We start from the raw sequence: 25,322 nt of genomic DNA on the forward strand, positions 1-25,322 counted from the left end.
TGTCCAGCAGGGAGCCCGAGGCCCCCCAAAGACTCACAGGGTGGAGGTCTGGGAAAGGTGGGTCTGGGCCCCCCAGTCCCGTCTCCCTTTCTCTCCCTTTTGGGAGGGATCTAGGAGAAGCTCTGGGTGGGCAGTGCCAACTGGCCACAGGTGTAAGGCAGGTTCCAGCTTCTCTGGGCCTGGCTCCCTTTTGAGGACGGCCCTGCCCCCAACTACATGGCTGGTGGGAGGTGCGCTGCCTTCCTGCAGGGCATTCCTGGCCCTGACTGGGGTGGGACTTCAGAGGGACCAGCGGGAGAGAGCTGGAATCGGTTCCTCCCACGCCCAGCCAGCCCCCTTGGATAATGGTCACTCACTGAGCACTCACCACAGGCCTGAAGCATCCTGCAGCAGCTCCGCGCAGGGCTGCCCCACAAGGGACGGAACCAGGGCCGGCCGGGCCACTGCCCTGCACAGTGCACGCCACGCTGCTGCCAACGACTTTTTATTTTATCATAAACTCTAATCGCGTCATTTCCCTGCTCAAAACCCCAGCGTCTGCCTTCTCACCTTCAGAACCTGCGCCCACCCCCCAGCCCGTCACACCATCATGCCCCCACTCCCCAGCTCCCTCATCCCTGCTCCTGCAGAGCTCGCCCGTATCTGCCCCACCAGGCCCTCGGCCCCCCCCCCCCCACATCTGCCCCACCGGGCCCTTGGCCCCCTCTGCCTCCTGCAGAGCTCGTCCCACACCTGCCCCTCCGGCCCCTCGGCCCACCGCCCCCTCTGCCCTCTGCAGGCCCTCCTCCGCCCCTTTCCTCTTTCCCGCCAAAGCCTGCCCTGGGCGCCCCTTAGTCATCTCTCTTTGTGGATGGACTGGAGTGGACTCAGGCCCACAAAGCAAGCTGCTGAGGGTGGGCGCGCCGTGGCCCCAGGGACAGACCGCCAGACAGGCGATTTCCACGCTCGCTTGCGCTCAGCCTGAGAAGCTTCGCTTCCCCTGGGTCGCCCGCGGTCCCCGGGCCTCGCTCCCCAGTCCTAATCTGAGTCATGTTTGGCTTTGGGGACCGTTTTCCAAACCCGGAGTTGGATGGCATTGCCCAACAGTGACGCTTGCTCTTAAGGGCTGGCAGGTGGGAGCAGGTTTGCAGTTGGGGTCTCCCAAGGGCCCGCAGCGGTCCTGCTCCCCTCCCCCCCAGCCCTCCCTGCGTGGGGCCTGCCGCAGCCGCAGGGCCCCCGCCCGCTTCCAGCCACTCTCCCCCTCCCCCTTGTCTGGGTGGCCCTCCGGTTTGGTGCCGCAGTCCTCCGCCTCCCACCCTCTCTCTCAGCCAAGCCCCTCCCACTCTGCGGGGGCTTGGCGGCTCGGCCAAGGGGCTGCGTTGTCATGGTCACGGCGAAGCTGGCGCAGCTGGCCTGGGCAGCTGCTCCTGGGCCGGGGCCTGGACGCGCGGACAAAGCCAGGCAGCCTCGGCAGCCCCAGACCTGGAACCCCAAAGGGCCAGGCTGGGGCGCTGGCCGCAGGAGAACGCAAGGCTGGAGGTGAGAGGGTATGTGTGGGGGGGACGAGCCGGCCCTCCCCTTGTGGGAAGGGGCAAGCGGTCCCACAGGAAGTGGAGTGGAGGAGGGGGACAGGCTGCGGGCTAGGATGTCCCAGAGTTGAGCTCTGGCTGCGCTGTCATGCCTTGGCCGCCCCCCTCTGAGCCTCAGCGCCCCTCCTCTTCCCCTTCTCCCATTTCTTTCATTTATTTTTTATTTATTTCTCTCCCCTTCCCCCCTCCATTGTCTGCTCTCTCTGTCCATTCACTGTGTGTTCTTCTGTGACCACTTCTATCCTTATCAGCAGCACCGGGAATCTGTGCTTTTTATTGCGTCTTCTTGTGTCAGCTCTGCGTGTGTGTGGCGCCATTCCTGGGTAGGCTGCACTGTCTTTCACGCTGGGCGGCTCTCCTTACAGGGCGCACTCCTTGCGCGTGGGGCTTCCCTACGAGGGGACACTCCTGTGTGGCAGGGCACTCCTTGCATGCATCAGCACTGTGCGTGGGCCAGCTCCACACGGGTCAAGGAGGCCCGGGGTTTGAACCCTGGACCTTGATATGGTAGGTGGACGCTCTATTGGTTGAGCCAAATCCCCTTCCCCCCTTCTCCCATCTCCACGCTGATGGCCCCTTCCCTCCCTTTTCCTTGCTCCCCTCTCTGGGGACCCTGTCTACTCTCGAGATCAGCCCTTTTCTCCCCAAAGTGCAGGCTCCCCTTGTCCTTGGGCCTTCTGGCCTCAGGGCTCCGCCCCCCCAGCCCGTTTGGTCCCCTGCCTCACTCAGGGTCCCCATCTGACTGTGCTTGCCCCGTCCCACTCCAGCTTTTGTCAGACCCACTCTCCACAGCAGGGCCCTGTCTCATCTTTTTCCTCCCCTCCTCCTGGACCTCAGTTTCCCCATCTGTACTCGGAGGCATTGAGAGCTGACCCACTCTCCCAGCAGCTCCCTCCTCGAGCTCCGCGGGAGCTGTGGGGCCGCTGGCCTTTCCCTCGGTGGTCTGCAGGCCCGAAGCTGCTCCCGGCTCACATTTTTCAGCTGTTACCCTCCTCTCCTTCCCGGCCGGCCACAGGGCGCCGTGGTGGAGGGGAGGGCCTGGGGGGGGCTCCTGGGAGGTTCAGACGTGGGTTTGGTGCTGCAGGAGCTGTGGGGTGGGCCCTGGGGGCCCGGATGGCTGGGCCTTCCCTCCAGGCCCCTGGAATCTCCGCTCCAGCCCGCATTCCAGCCGGCTCCAGCCCCTTTCCGCCGTCACTTGATCCGCGGGGCCCACCCCTGCATACCTCCCACTCCTCCAGTCCTGGGCTGGGGCGAGGTGGGCAGGAGCAGCTAGGAATTCCTCCTGGGAGAGCAGGGAGAGGGGGCTGCAGGACCCCTCTGGCACCCCAGGCCCCCTGGCCGGACGTCAGCGCCAGGCCGGGCGTGGAATGTCCCTCCGGGGCGTGAGGCGCGGCTCCCGCCCTCGGCCACAGCGCAGCCCCGCCGGCCGCCCGGGGTTTCCCCGGGCCCGCCCGGGAAGGAGGGGCGCGTCCGCTCAGGTGAGGCGCGGGGAGGCCTTGGCCCCGCCCCGGCCTGGCGCCGCCCCCGCCCGGCCTCTGCAGCGCCCAGACTCCCCAGCGCAGGCTGCAGAGGGTGAGCGCTCGGGGGAGCCCCGGGGAGCCCCGGGTTGGGTGGGAGGGGAAGGCGGGACGAGGGAATGCCGAGTGGCCGTGGGGGCGCGCTCAGGGGGCGTCCTGGGCGTGTGCGCGCGCCGGGGGTGGCCTCCCACGCGCTGGCCTCGCTCGGGCCTGCCACCTCGCTGTCTGGGGGGACATCTGTTTTCCCTGGCACTGCGCAGGGTGTGCGCGTCTGTCCACTGTGAGGTGCGAGGGGCAGCTCGGCCGGACGGCGGCACTGCCCGGCGGTGGCAGGCTGGCGAGGAGCAGGCTGCTCTGCCACCTGCCTTCTCACACCCACCCGCGGGCTCCCTCCCATCCTCGCTGGCTGGCCCGATTTTCTCTGTGCTCCTGTCCCCCACCTGGTCGCCGACTCCGTTTCTAGCTCGCTTGGCCAGCGAGCAGACCCTCGGCCCACTAGGGCCAGAGCTGCTGGCCTTCCTGCCGAGAGCAGCTGGGCCAGGCGGCGGGGCCTGCAGCGTGGACCTGGGGGGGGGCGTGGAAGAGATCGGACGGCCTCCTGGGGGGGTTGTGGAAGAGCTTAGGCCGCCACCTGGAGGGGGGGTGGAAGAGCTGGGGCCACCACCTGGGGGGGGGGGCTGGAAGAGCTGGGGCGGCCACCTGGGGGGGGAAGAGCTCGGGCCGCCACCTGGGGGGGCTGGAAGAGCTGGGGCGGCCACCTGGGGGGGGCTGGAAGAGCTGGGGCGGCCACCTGGGGGGGGGGCTGGAAGAGCTGGGGCGGCCACCTGGGGGGGCTGGAAGAGCTGGGGCGGCCACCTGGGGGGGGGTGGAAGAGCTCGTGGGGCCACCTGGGGGGGCTGGAAGAGCTCGGGCAGCCACCTGGGGGGGGGGGCTGGAAGAGCTCGGGCGGCCACCTGACTCTGGACAGTCCCCGGTCGGGGCGCAGGGCACGGGAGGGCGCCAGTTGGGGTGTGGGAAGAGTGGGCCCAGGGGCCTCCCCCGAGCTCCGGCCGCCAGGCCGCGCCGGGCCTGTGGGAACCTGCGCCTTCCGCGCGCAGGGCCACCCCCCGTCCCCGCCCGCTCCAGGAGCTGGCCCAGAGAGCCGGGCGCTGGGGAGGAGGCCGAGCTCCCTCCAGGGCCTGGGTGTGCGGGGGCTGGGGGCTCTGAGCAGGGCCGCGCCGGCCCCCTGGGGCCCCGGCTTCGGCAGCTCTCTTTCGTGGGGAGCCCGGGGGCGGGGGCGTGTGGAGGGGGTGGGCGCGGAGCGGTGGGCTGCCTGGGAGAGCAGCGCCCAGGCGGGCAGCGGGGTGGTTACCTGGGGGAGGCCGGGCGGGGGAACGCGGGGTGGGCGTGGCGGGGCGGGGAGCAGCGCGTGGGAGCCGCGCGGCGACCCGGTCCGGGAGGGGGAGGGGAGGGGGCGGGGCGGGCGGCGAGCCCCGACTGGCGGCGGCGCGGGAGGGCGGGAGGGGCGGAGGCAGCGCGGGGGGCGCCGGCGGAGCCCCAGCCTTGGCTCCTCTCCCCGGAACAGGCCCCGACAGCTGCGCTCCGGAGCCGCCTCCCGACACCCGAGCCCCGCCGGCGCCGCCCGCTCGCGGCTCCTGGCTCCCTGCGCCTCCCCCTCCCCTCGGCCGGCCGCGGAGGGGGCCCCGCTCGCGGGGTCGGGCGCCTGGGTCTGCCGGGAAGAGCGATGCGAGGTAGGGAGAGCGGCGGGAGGGCCTGCGGGCGCGGGGCGGCCTCGGCCGGGGGGCTCCCGCGGAGGCACGGGGGCCGGAGCGCGGGAGCGCGGCGGGGAGGCGGCGCGTTTGGGCTGGACTCGCTGGCCGGGCTCTGAGTCCGACCCTCCGGGCCTGCCCAGGGCTCTGGCTTGGAAAGTGGGGAGGGGAGGAGCCTCGCGGTCTTGGGGCAAGACGCCGGACCCCTTTACTGGGCAGGGAGGAAGCGAACCCCAGAAGGGCAGGTGCAGCTGTGGCCCCGGGTCGCCTGAGCTGCCCCCTGGAGCACAGGCCCTGTCTGTCCACCCGGCCAGGGGACAGGAGCGAAATGTGAAGTGCCCACCCAGTCCACTCCCAGCTGGGCAGCCACGGTCCAGGAGAGGCCGCGGGCATCTCCCCAGCCGCCTGCGCCCTGGTCAGTTGGTCCTCCATGGGAGAACCCCACGGCTGCGCAGGCGTCGCCCGCAGCCCATTGGCCCCCCAGCCTCGGCCCGCGGCGGTGCTGGTGGAATTCCTTTCCAGCTCCTGCGCCCCTCTGACACAGGTGTGTCCAGATGCGCGCCAGAGCCGAGGCGGGGAGGCAGCCCAGGGCACAAGGAGAAAGTCCTCCCTGCCCTGGCTTCTCTCTGGGTGCGCGCCTGCCTCACCTGCCTCACCTGCCTCTGGCACAGGAGCTTCTGGCCGCTCCGTGTTCACAGGTGCCTGCAGTGCGGCGGTGGCGCGGTGTGCGTGAGAGTGGTTTGCCCTGCCTGGGTCTGTGTACTCGTTTATGTGGAGCCCTTCCAGTGTCCCCGGGACAGCCTCGGGGCTCGCCTGCCCAGCAGAGCTGGGGTGTGCGCGCAGGCCCCCGGGCTGCGGTGGGCCGGTTCCAGCCGCCTCTGGGGCCTGGGTCTGACCACGTGTGTGCGGAGCTGGGTGTTGTCGGGGGTAGGCTGGGGAGAGGCTGGCCGGGCCTGTGCTGGGCTGTGGGGTGGGGCCACTGGAGGAGCTGGGGTCTCAGCCCCAGGTGTCCCGGGCCCCGCCTGCTGTTTACCTCCCGCCTGAGCCCCTGCCCTCCCTCGCCCGCTTTGTCTCTGGGCCGGCTCCGGCTCTGATGACTCATCTGGATAGGCGTGAAGATTGCTCCTGGGAACAAGGGGCCCGCTGTTCCCGAGAGAGTGTGGGGGGGTGGAGAGCAGTACCCAGGCGTCCCGGGCGGCTTGGGCGCTCCCGTGCCAGGCGCCTGGACCCTGAGGGACGGGCCTGCGCCTTCTGGTCTCCCCCCTTTGATCCGGGTGCCCCTCGGCGGCCTCGAGCATTCCTGCCCTAGAGCATTGTGGGAGCAGCTGGGGAGGACAAAGGCGTGGGGTGCCCCCACCCCTGCTGCTCCTGGGGACCTGGCTTCCAGGCCTCATCTCCAAGGCAACCCAGCCTTTGTGTGCCCCAGGCTCTGCTTCAGAGGCAGCCGGGAAAGCGAGGGCAGGGTGGCGGGTCTGGGGATAGGGCCTGGGTCTCGTGGCAGAGGTGTGTGGGGCGAGGGGGCGGGCGCGAGGTCCCTGGACCCCGGGACCAGAGCCTTGAGCAGGCCTGACGTGGCGGGGGGGGAGCTGTCCTGGGGCAGGCCGGGCAGCCCCCGGGGCCACCAGAGGTACCCTTGGTGGTTTCGGTGGGGCGAGCAGCAGCCTGAAGAAGCAGGTGGAGGTCTCAAGGGCGCCCGGGAATCAGGTGAAAAGGAAGGCTCTGATTCAGCAGCTCCGGTGGGGCCTCGCGGCACCCACGCTTCTCGCAGCATTCTGGGGAGGGGCCGCCTGCTCTTGAGTTGGGTAACTCAGCAAGCAGTTGCCCAAACTTTCCAGCGACACTTATTTTTAAAAACCTTGAGAAGTTTTGTATTCTCTTACATACCACATCGTTTTCCACGAATGCGTGAACGTTACCGTGTAGTACAGGCTTGTACAAAAATAGTACAGTGAGTCCATCTTGTCCACTTCTGACTTTTCCTCCCTTCCCTACCATTCAGGATGACTAATGTTTTATTCTATTATATGCCCCCCTCTCTAGACATATTTACAAGTATACATGCAAACGCAGGGGTTGGCCGATTGACTGTTTTCAAAGGTCATTTCATTCATGCTTCGGAACCTTGCTTTTCATATTTCAACAGTATTCAACGCAGAAAGTCCCATCAAGTCAAGCATTTATTATTTATTGCTAATTGATAATTTTTCATAATAGGCCACAAACCTTAGCCCTTTTTCAGCTGATCCCCTATAGCTCAACATTCATAGTTTACAGATTTGAGTCTTTACAGAAGGTGCCATGATAAACGTCTTTGTATGTCTGTTCTCTCTGCACTCTTTGGGTTAGATCACTAGGAGGGGGCACTGGGTGGAGGATGATGTGTGTTTTTTGGTTTTTGGTTTTTATTTATCTCCCCCCTCCCCCATTGTTTGCTCTCTGTTTCCATTTGCTGTGTGTTCTTCTTTGTTCGCTTGCATTCTTGTCATGCGGCACTGGGAAACTCACTTTTTTTGTTGCGTCAGCTTGCTGCATCAGCGCTCCATGTGTGTGGTGCCACTCCTGGGTGGGCTGCGCTTTTTTTGCGTGGGGCGGCTCTCCTTGTGGGGTGCACTCCTTGCATGTGAGGCACCCCCATGCAAGGGACACCCCTGCGTGGCACGGCACTCCTTGCACGTGGCAGCACTGTGCGTGGGCCAGCTCGTCACACGGGCCAGGAGGCCCTGGGGATGGAACCCTGGACCCTCCATATGGTAGGCGGATGCTCTATCAGTTGAGCCACAACCACTTCCCTGATGTGTGTTTTTAATAGTTGAGGATACCGCTAGATGGCTTTCCAAGTAGAGGTACACAGCACTAGGAGGGGGCACTGGGTAGAAGATGATATGTGTTTTTTGTTGTTTGTTGTTTTTTAAAAATTAATTTACTGAAGTATATCACTCATACATAAACATACACAAACAATAAGTGTATAATAATAGTTGTGAACTTACAAAACAAACATATATAACATCATACAGGACTCTCATAACTCACCCTACCACCAATAACTTGCATTGTTGTTAAACTTTTTTAACTAACGATAAAGAGCATTGTCAAAATATTACTACTAACCAAAGTATTTTTCCCCCAACCAACCTTATAATAATCTTTGTATCATTTATGTATGAACATACATAAACAAGTGTATAGTAAAAGTTGTGAACCTAGAAAGGAAATATGCATAACATCATACAGGGGTCCCGCACATCAACCGTCCACCAACACCTTGCATTGTTGTGAGATGTTTGTTACAAACTGTGGAAGAATATTGTCAAAATCTTACTACTAATCAAAATCCTTATCTTATATTTGGTGTGTTCCCCCCCCACCCTATTATTATTTTTTAAATATATATTTTATGACAGAAGTTGTATACTTAAACAATCGTGCACATGTGCAGAATTCTCAAACCACACCCCTCCATCAACACACCACACTGTGGTGGAGCATTTGCTACAGATCAGATATTATCATCTGAATGTTACCACGTCCATAGTGTCCATTTGGCTCACATTTTCCATACCGCCTCATTATCAACACAGTACATCTTTCCCATAGATACAAGAATATTACACTATTACTACTAACCACAGTCCATAGGTCACTCCAGCTGTGTTTTCCCCTGCGTCTCCCCATTCCCATCACCCTGCAGTAGTGATATACATCTGTTCTAGCTAACAAAGGACACTCTTGAATCTGTCCCATCCACCACAATTCTCATCCACTTCTTGGTTTACTGTGCGATCCAGTTCCTAGATTATTCTCAAGCATTCTGTCAGTTGGCATTTACATACCTAGACTACCATTTTTATCCACATCCCCATTTATAAACTAGCTGTTACTCACTATGTGTTACCATCCACTCTATTCATTTCCACGCTTTTACAGTAAATCTAATTGAAACTTCTACATACATTAAACATCAGTAGTCCACTCAGTCCTCCTCTTATCTCCTTTATGAATCCACTACCTACCACCAGGTCTTGAAGATATTCTCCTACAATTTCTTCTAGAAGTTTTATGGTTCTTGCTTTTATTTTTAGGTTTTTGATTCATTTTGAGTTAATTTTTGGATAGGGTGTGAAATAGGGGTCCTCTTCCCTTCTTTCAGTGATGGATATCCAGTTCTTTCAGCACCATTTATTGAATGGACTGTTCTGCCTGAGCTGTGTGGGTTTGACAGGCTAGTCAAAAATCACTTGACCTTGGGAAGCAGACATGCCTCAAATGATAGAGCGTCTGTCTACCATATGGAGGGTCCAGGGTTCAAACCCGTGTGGTGAGCTGGCCCACGCGCAGTGCTGATATGTGCAAGGAGTGCTGTGTCATGCAGGGATGCCCCCGCAAAGGGTGCCCCATGCGCATGGAGTGCACCCGCAAGGAGAGCCACCCTGTCTGAAAAAAGTGCAGCCCACCCATGGAGAGCTGACACAGTAAGATGATGCAACAAAAAGAGACGCAGTTTCCTGGTGCTGCCTGACAATGCAAGCGGATGGAGAAGAACATACAGCAAATGGACACAGAGACTAGACAACAGGGGGGAAGGGGAGAGAAGTAAACAAAATAAATATTTTTTAAAAATCACTTGACCATACATGTGAGGGTCTATTTCTGAACCATAAATTTGGTTCCATTGGTCTACATGTCTGTCTTTATGCCAGTACCATGTTGTTTTTACCACTATAGCTAGGTAATATGATTTGAAGTCTGGATATGAGAGTTCACTTTTCCTTTTTATGATATTTCTGGCTATTCAGGACACCTTTCCCTTCCAAATAAATTTGATGATCATGTTTTCAAATTTTTTTTAATGCTGGTGGAATTTTTATCGGGATTGTGTTGAGTCTGTATATCAATTTGAGTAGAATTGACATCCTAATGATATTTAGTCTTCCAATCCATGAGCATGGAATGTTTTTCCAGTTATTTAGGCCTTTTTTGATTTCTTTTAACATCGAGTTGCAGTTTTCTGAATACAAGTATTTTACATCATTGGTCAAGTTTATTCCTGACTATTTGAGTTTTATCTGCCGTATTTTATTTTCATCACTCTTTCAGCACTTTTAGTAACTTTTATTGATATAATCTGCATTTCTAGACTCTCTTCCAGGCCTCTCTCTCTTTTCTTTTGAGGCTCTAGCACACCCTGGTCTCTTGCTTAGAAATTCTCTCAGTTTCTATTCACCTGTGAATATTTTAATCTTGCCCTCATTTTGAAAGACAGTCTTGCCTGATATAAGATTCCTGGCTGGAAGTTTTTCTCCTGTAGTATCTTAAACATATCAGACCACTGTCTTCTTGCCTCCATGGTTTCTGGTGAGAAATCACTTAATCTTATTGGGTATCCCTTATATGTTATACATTGTTTTTCTCTTGCTGTTCTCAGAATTCTCTCTTTGTCTTTGGCATTTGATATTCTGATGAGTATGTGCCTCGGAGTTGATCTTTTCAGATTTTTTCAGATGGGAGTACGTTGTGTTTCTTGGACATGGATATCTATGTCCTTCAATAGGTTTGGGAAATTTTCTGCCATTATTTCTTCAAATATTTCTTCTGCCCTTTTCCCTTCACTTCTCCTTCTGGCACACCCAGGACACATATATTTGCATGCCTTTTGCTGTCATTTAGTTCCCTAAGACCTTGTTCAATTTTTTCTATTCTTCATCTGTTCTTTTGTATGTTCACTTTTTAAAAAAAGATTTATTTATTTATTTATTTAGTTCTCTCCCCTCCCCCACCACCCCAGTTGTCTGTTCTCTGTGTCTATTTGCTGCATCTTCTTTGTCGGCTTCAGTTGTTGTCAGTGGCATGGGAATCTGTTTCTTTTTGTTACGTCATCTTGCTATGTCAGCTCTCCGTGTGTGCAGCACCATTCCTGGGCAGGCTGCACTTTCTTTCGCACTGGGCGACTCTCCTTATGGGGCGCACTCCTTGCATGTGGAGCTCCTCTATGCAGGGGACACCCCTGCGTGGCAGAGCACTCCTTGCACACATCAGCACTGCGCACGGGCCAGCTCACCACGGGTCAAGGAGGCCCAGGGTTTGAACCGCGGACCTCCCATGTGGTAGACAGATGCCCTATCCATTGGGCCAAATCCACTTCCCCCAGTGTCTTCTTGTCCTTAATCTCTTTAGCCATCTCATTGAATTTATTAATGACATTTATTTAAACATCTATGATTAGTTGTCTCAACTCGTTTATGTCATCTGGAGGCTTATCTTGTTCCTTTAACTGGGCCACAGCTTTCTGTTTCTTGGTGTGGATTGTAATTTTTTGTTGATGTCTTAGCATCTGGATTACTAGAGTATTTATCTGTGTGCAATTTTTCTCCTTAGTAGAGGGCTTCCTGCCCTTTCTCCCTTGCTGCTTGTGCAGTAGGAGCCCAGTTTGTAATTGGTGCTGTCAGCTGTGGAGGCTGAAGCTGCCCTCATTGCCCCAGGGACCAATGAAGCTTCTGCCAACTTTCTCCTTTGCCAGGGGTGGGGACAGAGTCACAGCTGTGTGGAATTATCTAAGTGGTGCAAACTAAGACTGTAGTTGCCTAGAGAGACTGATGAAGCTTCATGCCCCTTAGTCCCCTGCCTGGGTCAGGGGTGGAGCTGCAGGTGTGGGCAGCAGTCTATGCGGTGCATGTCCAAAGATGACTGCAGTTTCCCCAGTAGACTTCTGATTATTCAGTCTGTGCCAGCTGAATGTACCTGCAGTTACCTGGATAGGCTGGTGCAGGGTCCACCAGCCTCCCCTTTCCCAGCGGTGGGGCTGAAGCCTAGGCTAGGGCTGCAGGCTGATCTGCGTGAAAGAAACTGGTTCCTACCGTCACTGTGAATTTCGGTCCTGGCTTCCCCTCATGCTGGGGCGGAGTCAAAATGGCGGCTACTGGCCTCTTTCAGACTTGGGCAGGTTCACACCCCAGCTGTTACCAGGGTTATACCTTAGCCAGCCAAGTCTACCAATCAGTAGCTGAAATCGGCAGCCAACCATCTCCTCCCCTGTTTTTGGGAAATGGACCTTCCAATTCCAGCCTCAGAACAGCTCCTGGGACAGCTCATGCTGCCAGAGTAGGATGATCACCAGCCTCCGTGGCTTGGCCTGTACTTACCAGGAGAGGCTGGCGCAGGTCCCCGCAGCTTCCTCCCTGCCTAAGGTGCGGCTGGGGCCTAGGTGGACCTGCAATCTGACCTGGATGGAAAGAAGCCGGTCCCCACCTGTACTGTGATTCTCAGTCGGCCCCATTTCCCCTCGTGCCAGGTGTGGGGTTCAGATGGCTGCTACCAGCCTCTTTCTGACTTGGACAGGCTCAGACTTCAGCTGTTCTCAGGACTATACTTCAGCCCACTGAATTTACTCATCAGTAGCTGAAGTTGGTGCTCAACTGTCTCTTTGTCCCACATTTTGGGGAAGTGGAGCTTTCAATTCCAGCTGCGGAACAGCTCCTGGGGCAGCTTGTGCCTCCAGTGGAGGATGGGCACCGGCCTCCAGGGCGTGGAGCACTGTACCTACGAGTCTTCTCTGCAGATGGGCAGTCTCCTCCTTCCATTCCTTTCAGGATGTGGCAGGATGCTCTTCTGGCCTCCTAGAGCCCCTAAACCAATGCTTTAGCATTTCCAGAGAGCTCTGGGTCTTTACTAACTGCCCTGGACAGGAGCTGATTCTGGGAGCTGCTTACTCCACCGCCATCTTGCTGGTTGTCTCCCTGTGATGTGTGTTTAAAAAAAAAATGTTTTTTTATTACTCCTCCTTGCCACTTGCTCGCTCTCTGCTATCTGTGTGTTCTTCTGTGTCTGCTTGTCTCCCTTTCTTTTCTGTTGGGTCATCTTGCTGCACCAGCTCTCCGTGTGCGGACCAGCCTGCTTCCCATACGGTAGGCGGGAGCCCGATCGATTGAGCCACAGCCGCTTCCCAGGCGATACGTGTTTTTAGTGGTTGAGGATACCGCTAGGTGGCTTTGAGGGTGCACAGCACTGCATTTCCACCATCAAGCCCCGCGGGCCCCTGCTGTCTGTCTCCGCCACCTGCAGGTGTCAAGTGGAGGGGTGTAACGGGATATCTCCTTGTGACAGTTTGCGTTTCTGGACTTGTGAATTTGCTACTTAAGAACAAATGTTGGCCCTTTGGCTTTGCTCTTCTTGGAGCTGCTGAGTGTGTGGTGTATGTTTGGTCTCATCCATTTGTAGGAGCTCTCCCTGCCATCTGTCGTGGGTGTTCTTTTGCAGACCAGTCTCGTCAGCAGCCCTCGTGTATGGGGCAATTTTCGCTTCACGTGAGCCCTGTCCTGACTGAGGGAATGGGCTTTAGGCGAGTTGTTCAGCCCCTCTGTCCCGGCCACAGTGCCCGCCTTCTGCGGTGAGAGTGACGCTTAAACTCCCGCCTCTGTGGAAGGGGCGAGCCTGGCTCCGGCGGTGCAGTTTAAGGGGTGGCTGTTGTCCCCAAAGCCTCCGGTAGGCCGTGGCCAGGTCCCCGCCTGCCCTTCAGCTCCCCCCACCCATGTGTCCCCACAGAGATGCTGTCCCCACCCCCGTAGGCCGAGGGAGCAGGAGCCATGGGGCCCGGGGGTCTCCCGTCCCTGCCACTGCCACTGCTGCTGCTCCTGGCGGCGGCTGGAGAGGCCGACATGAAGGGGCACTTCGACCCTGGTGAGACGGGTTTGAGGGGCAGAGTCGGGGCCTGACGCCGCACCTGGGGGCCCAGCCCCCACCTGTGTGGGCCCTGACCCCCCACCCGGGGGCCCTGACCGCACACCCGGGGGCCCTGACCTCACACCCGGGGGCCCTGACCCCGCACCTGGGGGCCCTGACCCCGCACCCGGGGGCGCTGACCCTGCACCTGGGGGCCCTGACCCCGCACCCGGGGGCGCTGACCCCGCACCTGGGGGCCCTGACCTGCACACCTGGGGGCCCTGACCTGCACACATGGGGGACCCTGACCCCGCACCTGGGAGCCCTGACCTGCACACCTGGGGGCCCTGACCCGCACACATGGGGGACCCTGACCCCGCACCTGGGAGCCCTGACCCCGCACCTGGGGGCCCTGACCTGCACACCTGGGGGCCCTGACCCCATACCTGAGGGCCCTGACCCCGCACCTGTGTGGGCCCTGATCCTGCACCTGTGCCCCCTGACCCCACCCTGTGTCCGCACAGCCAAATGCCGCTACGCCCTGGGCATGCAGGACCGCGCCATCCCAGACAGCGACATCTCCGCCTCCAGCTCCTGGTCCGACTCCACCGCCGCGCGCCACAGCAGGTACAGCACCTGGGCCTGCCGGGGCTCCTGGGGCTGCCCGTCCTCCCGACCCGCCTCCCGCCTGCAGGGCTTTCAGGGGGCCCGGGGTTGACCGGCGCCCTGTGGCCTCCCCCAGGCTGGAGAGCAGCGACGGGGACGGCGCCTGGTGTCCGGCCGGGCCCGTGTTTCCCAAGGAGGAGGAGTACCTGCAGGTGGACCTGCGGCGGCTGCACCTGGTCGCGCTGGTGGGCACGCAGGGGCGGCACGCGGGGGGCCTGGGCAAGGAGTTCTCCCCCAGCTACCGGCTGCGCTACTCCCGGGATGGCCAGCGCTGGATGTCCTGGAGGGACCGCTCGGGCCAGGAGGTGAGGCCGCACGCCCCTCCTCTCTTCCCGGCCGCCCTGAGCGGGCCTGGGCCTCTCCAGGCCCCCTGCCGGGCCGCCTGACGGTTCTCTATCCGGGGAGGCGCGCACTTTGCGCTCTGCGAGCGGCTGGGCCTGAGCTAGGGCCATATCCTCGGCTCCTCTTCTCTCCTCTCCTACTTCCAAAGCACCCGCAAGGCCCAGGGGTCCAACCTCCAACCCGACCACCTCTGCTGCCCTGGGCCAAGCCCCCCGCCCAGCCCGGAGAGCTGCAGGCCCCCAGCTCTCTTCCTCTGCCAGCCCTTTACCGCCCGGTGGTTCCTGCCCCTGGCGCCCCCAGAGCAGGAGCCAGCTGTCCCTGGAACCACGGCCCCCGGCCCCACCCTGCAGCTCTGCCCGGTGGCCCCTGCCCTGAGGCCCCTCTCCCGCTCGGGAGCCCCCGCCCGGCCCCCTCCTCAGCCGTCCCAGTGCACCTCCCTCACCCTGCCTCCCACAGCCCCTTCTCGGGGGCGGCGCCTGACACTCCCCGAGGACCTGCCTGGCTGAGGGGCGCTTGGCCGAGGGCAGTACCAGGTGGAGGTGGAGGGGCTGAGCAGGGGGCAGAGCGGGTGGACAGGGCCGCGGCCCACACAGGACACTGCGGGTCAGACGGCAGCCGGCGGGCGGGCTGCCACGCGCTCTGTCCCGCAGGCGACATTGGGGAACGAGGACCCCGGGGGGCTGGTGCTCAAGGCCCTGGGTGGCTGAGCAGGGGGCAGAGCGGGGAGGGGCCCATGCAGGACGCTGCGGGTCGGACGGCCGCCCGCGGGTGGGCTGCCACGTGCTCTGTCCTGCAGGTGATCTCGGGGAACGAGGACCCCGGGGGGGTGGTGCTCAAGGACCTGGGGCCCCCCATGGTGGCCCGGCTGGTGCGCTTCTACCCGCGCGCAGACCGCGTCATGAGCGTGTGCCTGCGCGTGGAGCTCTACGGCTGCCTCTGGAGGGGTGAGTGGCTCGTGGGGCCCTCGGCTGCTCTGCCCGGGGACGGGGGCGCTGCCGGACCCGTGCCCACCGGGGCCTCGGGGCGGGCGGGTGCGGACGGCCCCTCACACGCGGCCCCCACCCCCCAGATGGCCTCCTGTCTTACACGGCGCCCGTGGGGCAGACCATGTACCTGTCGGAGGCTGTGTACCTCAACGACTCCACCTACGACGGACACTCTGTGGGCGGGTGAGAGGGGCCACCGGGGGTGAGCGTGGGCGCTGCCCCAGCCCTCGGCCTGGGGAGGGTAGGCCGGGCGGGACCACAAGGGGCAGAACCAGGCGCTGGGGGCGGGGTTGGGGGGGAAAGGGGGGCCGTGGGGGAGACAGGGGGCTGGGGAGGATATGGGGGGCTAGAGAAGGGACGGGGGCTGGGGAGGAGATGGGGTTCTGGGGAAGAGATGGGGGCACTAGAGGAGATGGGCTGGGGAGGAGAACAGCAGAGCCCCATGGGTAAAGGGGGGGCTGGGAAGGAGACGGGGGCGGTGCTGGTGAAGAGATGGGGGCCTGGGGAGGAGAGCAGCAGAGCCCCATGGGAAAAGGGGAACCTGGGAAGAATATGGGGGTCTGGAGAAGAGACAGGGGCTGGGGAGGAGATGGGGGGTTCTGGGGAAGAGATGCGGGTCTGGGGAGGAGATGGGGGTCTGGGGAAGAGATGGAGGCACTAGAGGAGATGGGCTGGGGAGGAGAGCAGCAGAGCCCCATGGGAAAGGGGGGGCTGGGAAAGGAGAGGGGGGGAAGGGGCAGGCTGGAGAAGAGACAGGGGGGCTGGGAGGAGACAGAGGGGCTGGGAGGAGACGGGACGCGGGGGAGGCCGGCTGGGGCTGCAAGGGGCTGGGTCCCCCGGCCAGCGCCCCCCGCCCGCCCTCCAGGCTGCAGTACGGGGGCCTGGGCCAGCTGGCCGACGGGGTCGTGGGGCTGGACGACTTCAGGGAGAGCCAGGAGCTGCGGGTCTGGCCGGGCTACGACTACGTGGGCTGGAGCAACCGCAGCTTCCCCAGCGGCTACGTGGGCATGGAGTTCGAGTTTGACCGGCTGCGGGCCTTCCAGGCCATGCAGGTGAGCGGCTCCGGCTTGGGGGGCGCCGAGGCTGGGGGCTCCGGGTTGTGACCCCACGCCCCCACACTGCCCGCCCCACCCTGGTCTGGACCCCACGACCCCCTGGTCGTGACCCTGTGGCGTCGTGACCCCTGGCCCCGTCCTGGCCGTGACCCTTGCCCCCCTCCCCAGGTGCACTCCAACAACATGCACACGCTGGGCGCGCGCCTGCCCGCGGGCGTGGAGTGCCATTTCCGGCGCGGCCCGGCCCTGGCCTGGGAGGGGGAGCCCGTGCGCCACGCCCTGGGGGGCAGCCTGGGGGACCCCAGGGCGCGCGCCGTGTCGGTGCCCCTGGGCGGCCGCGTGGGCCGCCTGCTGCAGTGCCGCTTCTTCTTCGTGGGGCCCTGGCTGCTCTTCAGCGAGATCGCCTTCGTGTCGGGTGAGCCTGCGCCGCGCCGCCGCCCGCACGCCCCCACCCCGACGCTGCGCTCCCCCCGTCCCCGCTGCCCGCCGCACGCCCCCCACCACCGCATGCCCCCCACCCCTGTACCTGCGTCCCCGCACACCTGCGCGCCCCGCCACCCCCCAACGCCTGCACGCAGCGCTCCCGCCCACCCTCATGCCGCCCTTTCCGCTGGGCTTTTTGTGCCCTCTCGCGGCTGCCTGCGTCCGTCCGTCTGTCCGGCTGAGGGGCCCAGGATCCTCTGCCTCCCCCGCCCCCAGCTGCCACTAGCGTGGCCGGACGTGCGGCCCGTCCAGCCCCTGCCCCTTGCGATGTGGCCGCCCCTTTGCGCAGCTCGGCCGTGCCCCCTCCGACCCCTCCTTCCTCTCCCCCTCCCCAGACGCCGTGAACGACTCGTCTGCCGCCCTGGGGGGCACCTTCGCACCGGCCCCCTGGTGGCCGCCCGGCCCCCCGCCCACCAACTCCAGCGGCCTGGGTGAGCAGCCTGGGCCCGCGGCCTGCCCCGGCTCCCCTCCTGGGGGTGGGAGGAAGCCCCCGCGCCCCTGACCCTCCTGCCTCGCCAGAGCTGGAGCCCAGGGGCCAGCAGCCTGTGGCCAAGGCCGAGGGCAGCCCGAGCGCCGTCCTGGTCGGCTGCCTGGTGGCCATCATCCTGCTGCTGCTGCTGGTCATCGCGCTGATGCTGTGGCGGCTGCACTGGCGCCGGCTGCTCAGCAAGGTGGGTGGGGGGACTGGGGAGAGGTGGGGCGGCCGGGGTGCTGGGACTGGGGGGCTGGGGCAGAGAAGTGGGTGTCTGGAGAGGACGTGGGCCCCTCTTGGGCCCCAGGGGACAAGCCCCCGCATCACCTTCTGCCTTCCCTTTAAACTCCTGCGGGCTCGCCTCTGGCCAGACCCGACCAGAGCCTGTTAGTGCCACCCCCTCCACCCGGGGGCAGCCTCTGGGCAGAAGCAGGTGGCGACAGGCGGGGCCAAGGGGGGTGTTGTGTGCACCGGCCACGCCCCTTGGGTGGCATAAGCTGAGGTGGTCAGCCACCGACCGATCAGATCTGCGGCATTGGGCGAGGTGTTCCACCGTCCCTGGGGCTGCTTCTTTCCGGGTGAAGTGGCGCTGACAGCTGCACCTCCAGGGCCGCAGCACTGCCGCAGCCGTGGAAGGCTGTGCTAGGCAGTGGCTGTGGCTAACGGCCCCCTCCCTGACAAGGCTGAGCGCCGGGTGTTGGAAGAAGAGCTGACGGTCCACCTCTCTGTCCCTGGGGACACCCTCCTCATCAACAACCGCCCCGGCCCCCGAGAGCCGCCCCCCTACCAGGAGCCCCGGCCTCGTGGGAATCCGCCCCACTCAGCTCCCAGTGTTCCCAACGGCTCGGGTACGTCTGTCCTGTTCCTGGCCCGCCTGCCTTTTCCTTAGTGTGTCCCTCTCTCCGTCCCCAGTCCCCTCTTTTCCTGTTCTCCCGTTTTGACTCGCTGTCTTATTTCTGTGCCCTGGTCACCTTCTGTGTTACTCTGCCCTTGCCATGAAATCTCCCTCCAGAATTGCCCATGAAGATCCCACATGGGATCTCTTCTTTCTCCCAGACTTGCCAGGTTTGTTCATTTGTCCTACCAGCCATCTATGCTCCAGTCATCCCTCCATCATTTTTCCATCCATCATTTACCCATCATCCAACCATGCATCTATGTGTCATCCATCCATCCACCTGCCCATCTGTCCATCCTTTTATCCATCATCCATTTACCCGTTATCTATCCATACGTCTATGCGTCTATCCATCTACCTGTCTATCTGTCCGTGCTTTCATCTATCACTCATCTAGTTACCCATTCTCTATCCATACATCTGTGTTCATTTACCTGTCATCCATCCAAACATCTATACATCCATCCACCTGTCTTTCTGTCCGTGCTTTCATCTATCACTCATCTAGTTACCCATTATCTATCCATCCATCCACCTGTCCACTGAGTTACCCATCATCTATCCATACATCTATACATCCATTCATCCATCCACCCACCTGTCCAGCTGTCTGTGCTTTCATCTATCCCCCATTTAGTTAACCATCATATGCTCACACACTTATATATCTATTCATCCATCTTCTTGTCCATGCTTTCATCTGTCATCCATTTAATTGCCCGTTATCAATACATCTCTACATCCGTTTATCCACCCATCCACCCACCTGTCCATCTGTCCGTGTTTTCCTTTATCATTCTTCCAGTTATCTGTCATGTATCTATACATCTGTACATCTATCCATCGTCCATCCATCCACATGTCCACTTGTCTGTGCTTTCGTCTATCATTCATCCAGTTATCCATCATCTATCTGTATATTTGTCCATCCATCCATCCATTCATCTGTCCATCTGTCCATGCTTTCGTCTGTCATCCATCTAGTTATCCATTATCTAGCCATACATCTGTGTCCACCTAGAACCCATCGTCTGTTCATCTACCTGTCCATCTGCCCGTCCTTTCATCCCTTATCCATCCATATGTCTGTATGTCCATCCGCCCATCCTTTCTTCCATCTGTCCATCCACCTGTCCACCCTTTCATCCATATCCATGCAGGCATCCATCCCTCTCCCGGCCTTTGTTTCATCTCGTCTGTGTCTCCATGTTTTTGCCCGTCAGCCCCCGTCCTGCCCTATTTGGGGTCTCCCTGTCTGTCCAGCCTTGAGTCTCACCCCTTCCCCGTGTCCCCCTCCTTCTCCCGACAGCGATGCTGCTCTCCAATCCGGCCTACCGCCTCCTTCTGGCCACTTACGCCCGCCCCCCTCGAGGCCCGGGCCCCCCCACACCCGCCTGGGCCAAACCCACCAACACCCAGGGTAAGCCCCTCTGTCCCTGGGCTCTGCCAGGCTTGCAGGACCCCCCAGGGCAGGGAAAGCCCTCCAGCCTGCACCCCGTCTCCCCATGTGGCCTCTCTGCTCTCCTGAGCTCCCAGGGCGCTCCTGGGCCCCTCGGCTGCTGCTCGCTCCTTTGGAAGGCTCCCTGGTTCTCCGCTCTGAGCCCCTCCTCTCCCACCAAACGCAGCTCTCCAGAGCCAGAGAGGAGGCGGCGGGGGCGGCCTGGGCCCCCTCGTAACCCTCTTATTCTCCCCTCTCTCTAGAGCTGCGCGGAGGAGGGCCTCCCACCCCGGGCGCTTGCCCTCTCCCCCCGTGGGTCCTTTCTCTGCAGTCTCAGAGGTGAAGGCTCACGCCCCTCCTGTCTGCTCCCCCTTGGCGCCCGTTGTCGCCCCTCCCCAGGGCTAAGGGAGCCCTGCCTCCTCTCCTGTCCCGGCTCCTCGCTGTGGGGCTGCCCTTCCCCTCCACCCATCTGTGTGCCGTCGTCTCTGCTTGTCTTCGAGCTTGGTGTGCTGGCCGGGGAGGGCTGGGCAGCCGTGGCCCGGCGGGCCGAGGGCCGAGGGCGGACAGCGGGGAGGCCGTGGGACCGGGAACGGCGTCCTCTCCGGCCGCCGGCTCTCCCCTCCGTCTCTGGGCTGTGCCAGGAGAGCCCTGGAGGAGAGGACTCAAACGAGACCTCGGCGCAGCGTTCCCGCTGCCGGCACCCGCCCCGGGAAGAGCCGGCCCTGCCGGCACCTTTTCTCTGTGGAAGTGGGCGGGTGGCACACGGGAGGGTGGGGGAGGCCCGGCCCCGACCACGGGGCACGTGGGCCCTGGGAGGCTGGCGCGCAGCGGGCGCTCGGGCCGCCGCGTGCTTCCTGACGCGGGGCGCGCTCTCCTCCCCTGCAGCCTGCCCTGGGGACTACATGGAGCCCGAAAAACCGAGCACCCCGCTCCTGCCCCCGCCCGCCCAGAGCAGCGTCCCCCACTACGCCGAGGCCGACATCGTCACCCTGCAGGGCGTCACCGGGGGCAACACCTACGCCGTGCCCGCGCTGCCCCCGGGGGCGGCCGGCGAGGGGCCTCCCCGCGTGGACTTCCCCCGCGCGCGGCTCCGCTTCAAGGAGAAGCTCGGCGAGGGCCAGTTCGGCGAGGTGAGGAGGACCCCTGCCCGGCTGTCGCAGCCGCCCTGCGCGCCCCTGGCCGGCGCCTCAGGCGTGTGTGGGTGCCGGGGTTCCCCGCTTGACCTTGTGACCTGCTGGCCACTGACCCTTCTCCAGGCACACCCGTGTGGGGTCGAGGGCTCCTGGCCAGTGACCTGCCCTCTCCAGGCACACCTGTGCGGGGTCGAGGGTCCCTGGCCAGTGACCTGCCCTCTCCAGGCACACCCGTGCGGGGTCGAGGGCCCCTGGCCAGTGACTTTCTCCAGGTAACCTGTGCAAAGTCAAGAGGTCCTGGCCAATGACCTTCCTTCTCCATGTGCACCTGTGCGAGGTCGAGGGCTCCTGGCCAGTGACCTGCCCTCTCCAGGCACACCTGTGCAGGGTCGAGGGCCCCTGGCCAGTGACCTGCCCTCTCCAGGCACACCCGTGCGGGGTCGAGGGCCCCTGGCCAATGACCTGCCCTCTCCAGGCACATCTGTGCGGGGTCGAGGGCCCCTGGCCAGTGACCTGCCCTCTCCAGGCACACCTGTGCGGGGTCGAGGGCCCCTGGCCACTGACCCTTCTCCAGGCACACCCGTGCGGGGTCGAGGGCTCCTGGCCAGTGACTTTCTCCAGGTAACCTGTGCAAAGTCAAGAGGTCCTGGCCAATGACCTTCCTTCTCCATGTGCACCAGTGCGAGGTCGAGGGCTCCTGGCCAGTGACCTGCCCTCTCCAGGCACACCTGTGTGGGGTCGAGGGCCCCTGGCCAGTGACCGTCTCTCCCCAGGTGCACCTGTGCGAGGTTGAGAACCCTCAAGACCTGGTCAGCCTGGACCTCCCCCTTAGCGTGCAGAAGGGACACCCCTTGCTGGTGGCTGTCAAGATCCTGCGGCCAGATGCCACCAAGAATGCCAGGTACGCCCAGGGCGGTGGCAGGCCGGGGGGTGGGCAGCAGAGGGGCAGTGGGGCTGGGGGGTGGGTGGCGGAGGGGCGGTGGGGCCGGGGGGGGTGGGCGGCGGAGGGGCAGCGGAGCTGGGGGGTGGGCGGCTGAGGGGCAGCGGGGCCGGGGGGGTGGGCGGCGGAGGGGCGGCGGAGGGCCGGGGGGTGGGCGGCGGAGGTGCAGTGGGGCCGGGGGGTGGGCGGCAGAGGGGCTGGGGGGGTGGGCGGCGGGGCCGGGGGGGTGGGCGACGGAGGGGCAGCGGGGCCAGGGGGTTGGGCAGCAGAGGGGTGGCGTCGGACCGGGGGGGTGGGCAGCTGAGGGGTGGCGTCGAGGCCGGGGGACGGGCGGCGGAGGGGCGGCGGGGCGACCTGGAGCTGGCCGGCGTGTGCGTGGCGCCGGCTGGCCAGCGGCGAAAGGTACAGCCCGGCTCGCTCACCTCCCCCGCCCAGGAACGACTTCCTGAAGGAGGTGAAGATCATGTCCAGGCTCAAGGACCCCAACATCGTCCGGCTGCTGGGTGTGTGCGTGCAGGACGACCCGCTCTGCATGATCACCGACTACATGGAGAACGGCGACCTCAACCAGTTCCTCAGCGCCCACCAGCTGGAGGACAAGGCGGCCGGCGCGCCCGGGGACGCGGGGCCCAGCCCGGGACCCAGCATCAGGTGGCGCGGGGCTCCCGGGGAGGGAGGGCCACGGGAGGACGGACCGCCCACCGTGCTACGCGGGCTCGGGGCTTGGCGAGGCGGTGCGACGGCTGGACTTCCCTCCCGCTCCTTCCCGCCCACCCACTCCCTCGAGCCTGGACGGGGAGCCTGTTATAGGAGCGCGCTCCCGGTCGGCGGGACGTGCTGGCCGCGGGGCCGCCCTGACCCTCGGTGTCGTCCTCGCAGCTACGCGGTGCTGGTGCACGTGGCGGCCCAGATCGCCTCGGGCATGCGCTACCTGGCCACGCTCAACTTCGTGCACCGCGACCTGGCCACGAGGAACTGCCTGGTAGGGGACAACTTCACCATCAAGATCGCCGACTTCGGCATGAGCCGCAACCTCTACGCCGGGGACTACTACCGCGTGCAGGGCCGGGCCGTGCTGCCCATCCGGTGGATGGCCTGGGAGTGCATCCTCATGGTGAGCGCGGGGGTCCACGCCCAGCCCCCGGAGAGGCCGCGGCCTGGGGAGGGGCGCCGTGGTGGGCGGGGCCGTGGGCGGCACAGAGAGGAAGGGGGGGCGGCCAGGAGGGCGCTGACCCCCGGGGCAGCCCGGAGAGCCCCTGAGAGAGGCCTGGGGGAGGGCAGGCACTTGGGGGCGGCCCGGGGAGCCCCTGAGACCTGGAGGGGGGGCAGGCACTTGGGGCGGCCAGGAGGGCGCCGACCCCCAGGGCATCCCGGAGAGCCCCTGAGAGAGGCCTGGGGGAGGGCAGGCACTTGGGGGCGGCCCGGGGAGCCCCTGAGACCTGGAGGGGGGGCAGGCACTTGGGGCGGCCAGAAGGGCGCCGACCCCCGGGGCATCCCGGAGAGCCCCTGAGAGAGGCCTGGGGGAGGGCAGGCACTTGGGGGCGGCCCGGGGAGCCCCTGAGACCTGGAGGGGGGGCAGGCACTTGGGGCGGCCAGGAGGGCGCCGACCCCCAGGGCATCCCGGAGAGCCCCTGAGAGAGGCCTGGGGGGGGAGCAGGCAGGTTGGGGGTGGCCTGGGGAGCCCCCGAGACCTGGAGGGGGGGCAGGCACTTGGGGCGGCCAGGAGGGCACCGACCCCCGGGCCGGCCCGCGGAGCCCCTGAGCCCTGCGCTGCGCCTGCCAGGGCAAGTTCACGACGGCAAGTGACGTGTGGGCCTTCGGGGTGACGCTGTGGGAGGTGCTGGCGCTGTGCCGCGCCCAGCCCTTCGGGCAGCTCACGGACGAGCAGGTCATCGAGAACGCCGGCGAGTTCTTCCGGGACCAGGGCCGGCAGGTGAGAGGGTGAGGGGGGGCCGGGGCGGGGCTGGGGTGGGGGTCAGCGCAGAGCCTGTGGACCAGGGCCGGCAGGTGAGAGAGCGGAGAGGGGACGGGGCGGGGGGCGCGGAGCCTGTGGACCAGGGCCGGCAGGTCAGAGGGCGGGGAGGGGCTGGGGGGGGGCGCGCAGAGCCCGTGGACCAGGGCCGGCAGGTCAGAGGGTGGGGAGGGGGCAGGGAGGGGCCGGGGCAGGGGGCGCAGAGCCCATGGACCAGGGCCAGCAGGTCAGAGGGCGGGGAGGGGGCGGGGAGGGGGCGGGGAGGGGCCGGGGCGGGGGGCGCAGAGTCTGTGGACCAGGGCCAGCAGGTCAGAGGGCGGGGAGGGGCCGGGGCGGGGGGCGCGGAGCCCGTGGACCAGGGCCCGGCGCGGAGCCCGTGGACCAGGGCTGGCAGGTCAGAGGGCGGGGAGGGGCTGGGGGCGGGGCGCAGAGCCCGTGGACCAGGGCCGGCAGGTCAGAGGGTGGGGAGGGGCTGGGGCGGGGGGCGCAGAGCCCGTGGACCAGGGCCGGCAGGTCAGAGGGCGGGGAGGGGCTGGGGCGGGGGGGGGGGGGGCGCAGAGCCTGTGGACCAGGGCCGGCAGGTCAGAGAGCCCGTGGACCAGGGCCAGCAGGTCAGAGGGCGAGGAGGGGCCGGGGGGGCGCAGAGCCCGTGGCCTCGGGACTGAGGGCCCCGCCTGCCGTGCAGGTGTACCTGTCCCGGCCGCCCGCCTGCCCCCTGGGCCTGTACGAGCTGATGCTGCGGTGCTGGAGCAGGGAGCCCGAGCAGCGGCCGCCCTTCTCCCAGCTGCACCGGTTCCTGGCAGAGGACGCAGTCAACACGGCGTGAACCGTGTCGCACCCGCGGGCCTTCACCCTCACCTCCCGAGCCCCCCGACGGAGGCGGGCTGGGCCTGCCCAGGGAGCTGCTGACCCCCAGCCTGCCCCCCTAGAAGCCCCTGCGCCCACCCAGCTGGCCCTGGGGGTGGGGGCAATGCGGGCAGACACTGGACAGGGCCGCTGGGCAGTGCTCTGCTGGAGAGGGGGTGCGTGCCCCTCCCCGTCCACACTGGACGCCATGGCCGCGCCGCGGGGGCGGGAGAACGGGGAGAGGACGAAGGCTCCTGCTGCCCTGCACCCGGCCCCAGCGTTGGCCGCTCTATCCCCCGAAACACTGGACCTGGGGTGACCCTGCCCCCAGCACCCCCTTCCCGCCTGCTGTGTCGTAGCTAGCATTTCTCGACGCCTGCCGTTCTGTGGAGTAATACTGGGGTCGGGGCGAGAGGGAGCAACGCCCTGTGGGCCTGGGCCGGACGTCTCTGTCGTAGCTGCCACGTCGGTTTTTCTATAATCACTCGGGGTTTGTACATTTTTGGGGGGAGAGACACAGATTTTTACACTAATATATGGACCTAGCTGAGGCAGCTTTAATCCCCTGCACTAGGCAGGTAATAATAAAGGTTGGGTTTTCCA

The 25,322-nt window shown here is 63.6% G+C and overlaps 1 protein-coding gene across 4 annotated transcripts; it reads left to right on the plus strand.

Annotated features, from left to right (window-relative positions):
* The first annotated feature begins 1,498 nt into the window (after positions 1 to 1,498).
* Positions 1,499 to 25,322, plus strand: DDR1 (discoidin domain receptor tyrosine kinase 1). Of its 4 annotated transcripts, none has more exons than XM_058285511.2 (18): positions 1,499 to 1,518; positions 13,372 to 13,506; positions 14,013 to 14,115; positions 14,231 to 14,459; positions 15,293 to 15,440; positions 15,566 to 15,665; positions 16,348 to 16,534; positions 16,706 to 16,952; positions 17,356 to 17,451; positions 17,540 to 17,691; positions 18,175 to 18,340; positions 19,700 to 19,810; positions 20,714 to 20,958; positions 21,735 to 21,862; positions 22,337 to 22,552; positions 22,781 to 23,015; positions 23,685 to 23,834; positions 24,559 to 25,322. In XM_058285511.2, the coding sequence occupies exons 2-18, from the start codon at positions 13,413 to 13,415 to the stop codon at positions 24,697 to 24,699; spliced, it is 2,748 nt and encodes a 915-aa protein (XP_058141494.1). In that variant the 5' UTR covers positions 1,499 to 1,518; positions 13,372 to 13,412; the 3' UTR covers positions 24,700 to 25,322. The 4 variants fall into 4 exon arrangements, with proteins under 4 accessions (XP_058141494.1, XP_058141493.1, XP_058141492.1 ...); XM_058285510.2 differs by lacking the exon at positions 1,499 to 1,518 and adding an exon at positions 3,083 to 3,140; XM_058285509.2 differs by lacking the exon at positions 1,499 to 1,518 and adding an exon at positions 4,603 to 4,815.

This window comes from Dasypus novemcinctus, chromosome 22 (assembly GCF_030445035.2).
Source record: "Dasypus novemcinctus isolate mDasNov1 chromosome 22, mDasNov1.1.hap2, whole genome shotgun sequence".
Lineage (NCBI taxonomy): Eukaryota > Metazoa > Chordata > Mammalia > Cingulata > Dasypodidae > Dasypus > Dasypus novemcinctus.

Excerpts from the sequence above, each read along its gene's own strand:
- DDR1 (XM_058285511.2), top strand. The coding sequence starts at position 13,413 with ATGGGGCCCGGGGGTCTCCCGTCCCTGCCACTGCCACTGCTGCTGCTC. Across the intron at positions 15,441-15,565 it reads CTACGGCTGCCTCTGGAGGG|ATGGCCTCCTGTCTTACACG; the intron begins GTGAGTGGCTCG and ends CCCACCCCCCAG. Across the intron at positions 17,692-18,174 it reads GGCGCCGGCTGCTCAGCAAG|GCTGAGCGCCGGGTGTTGGA; the intron begins GTGGGTGGGGGG and ends CTCCCTGACAAG.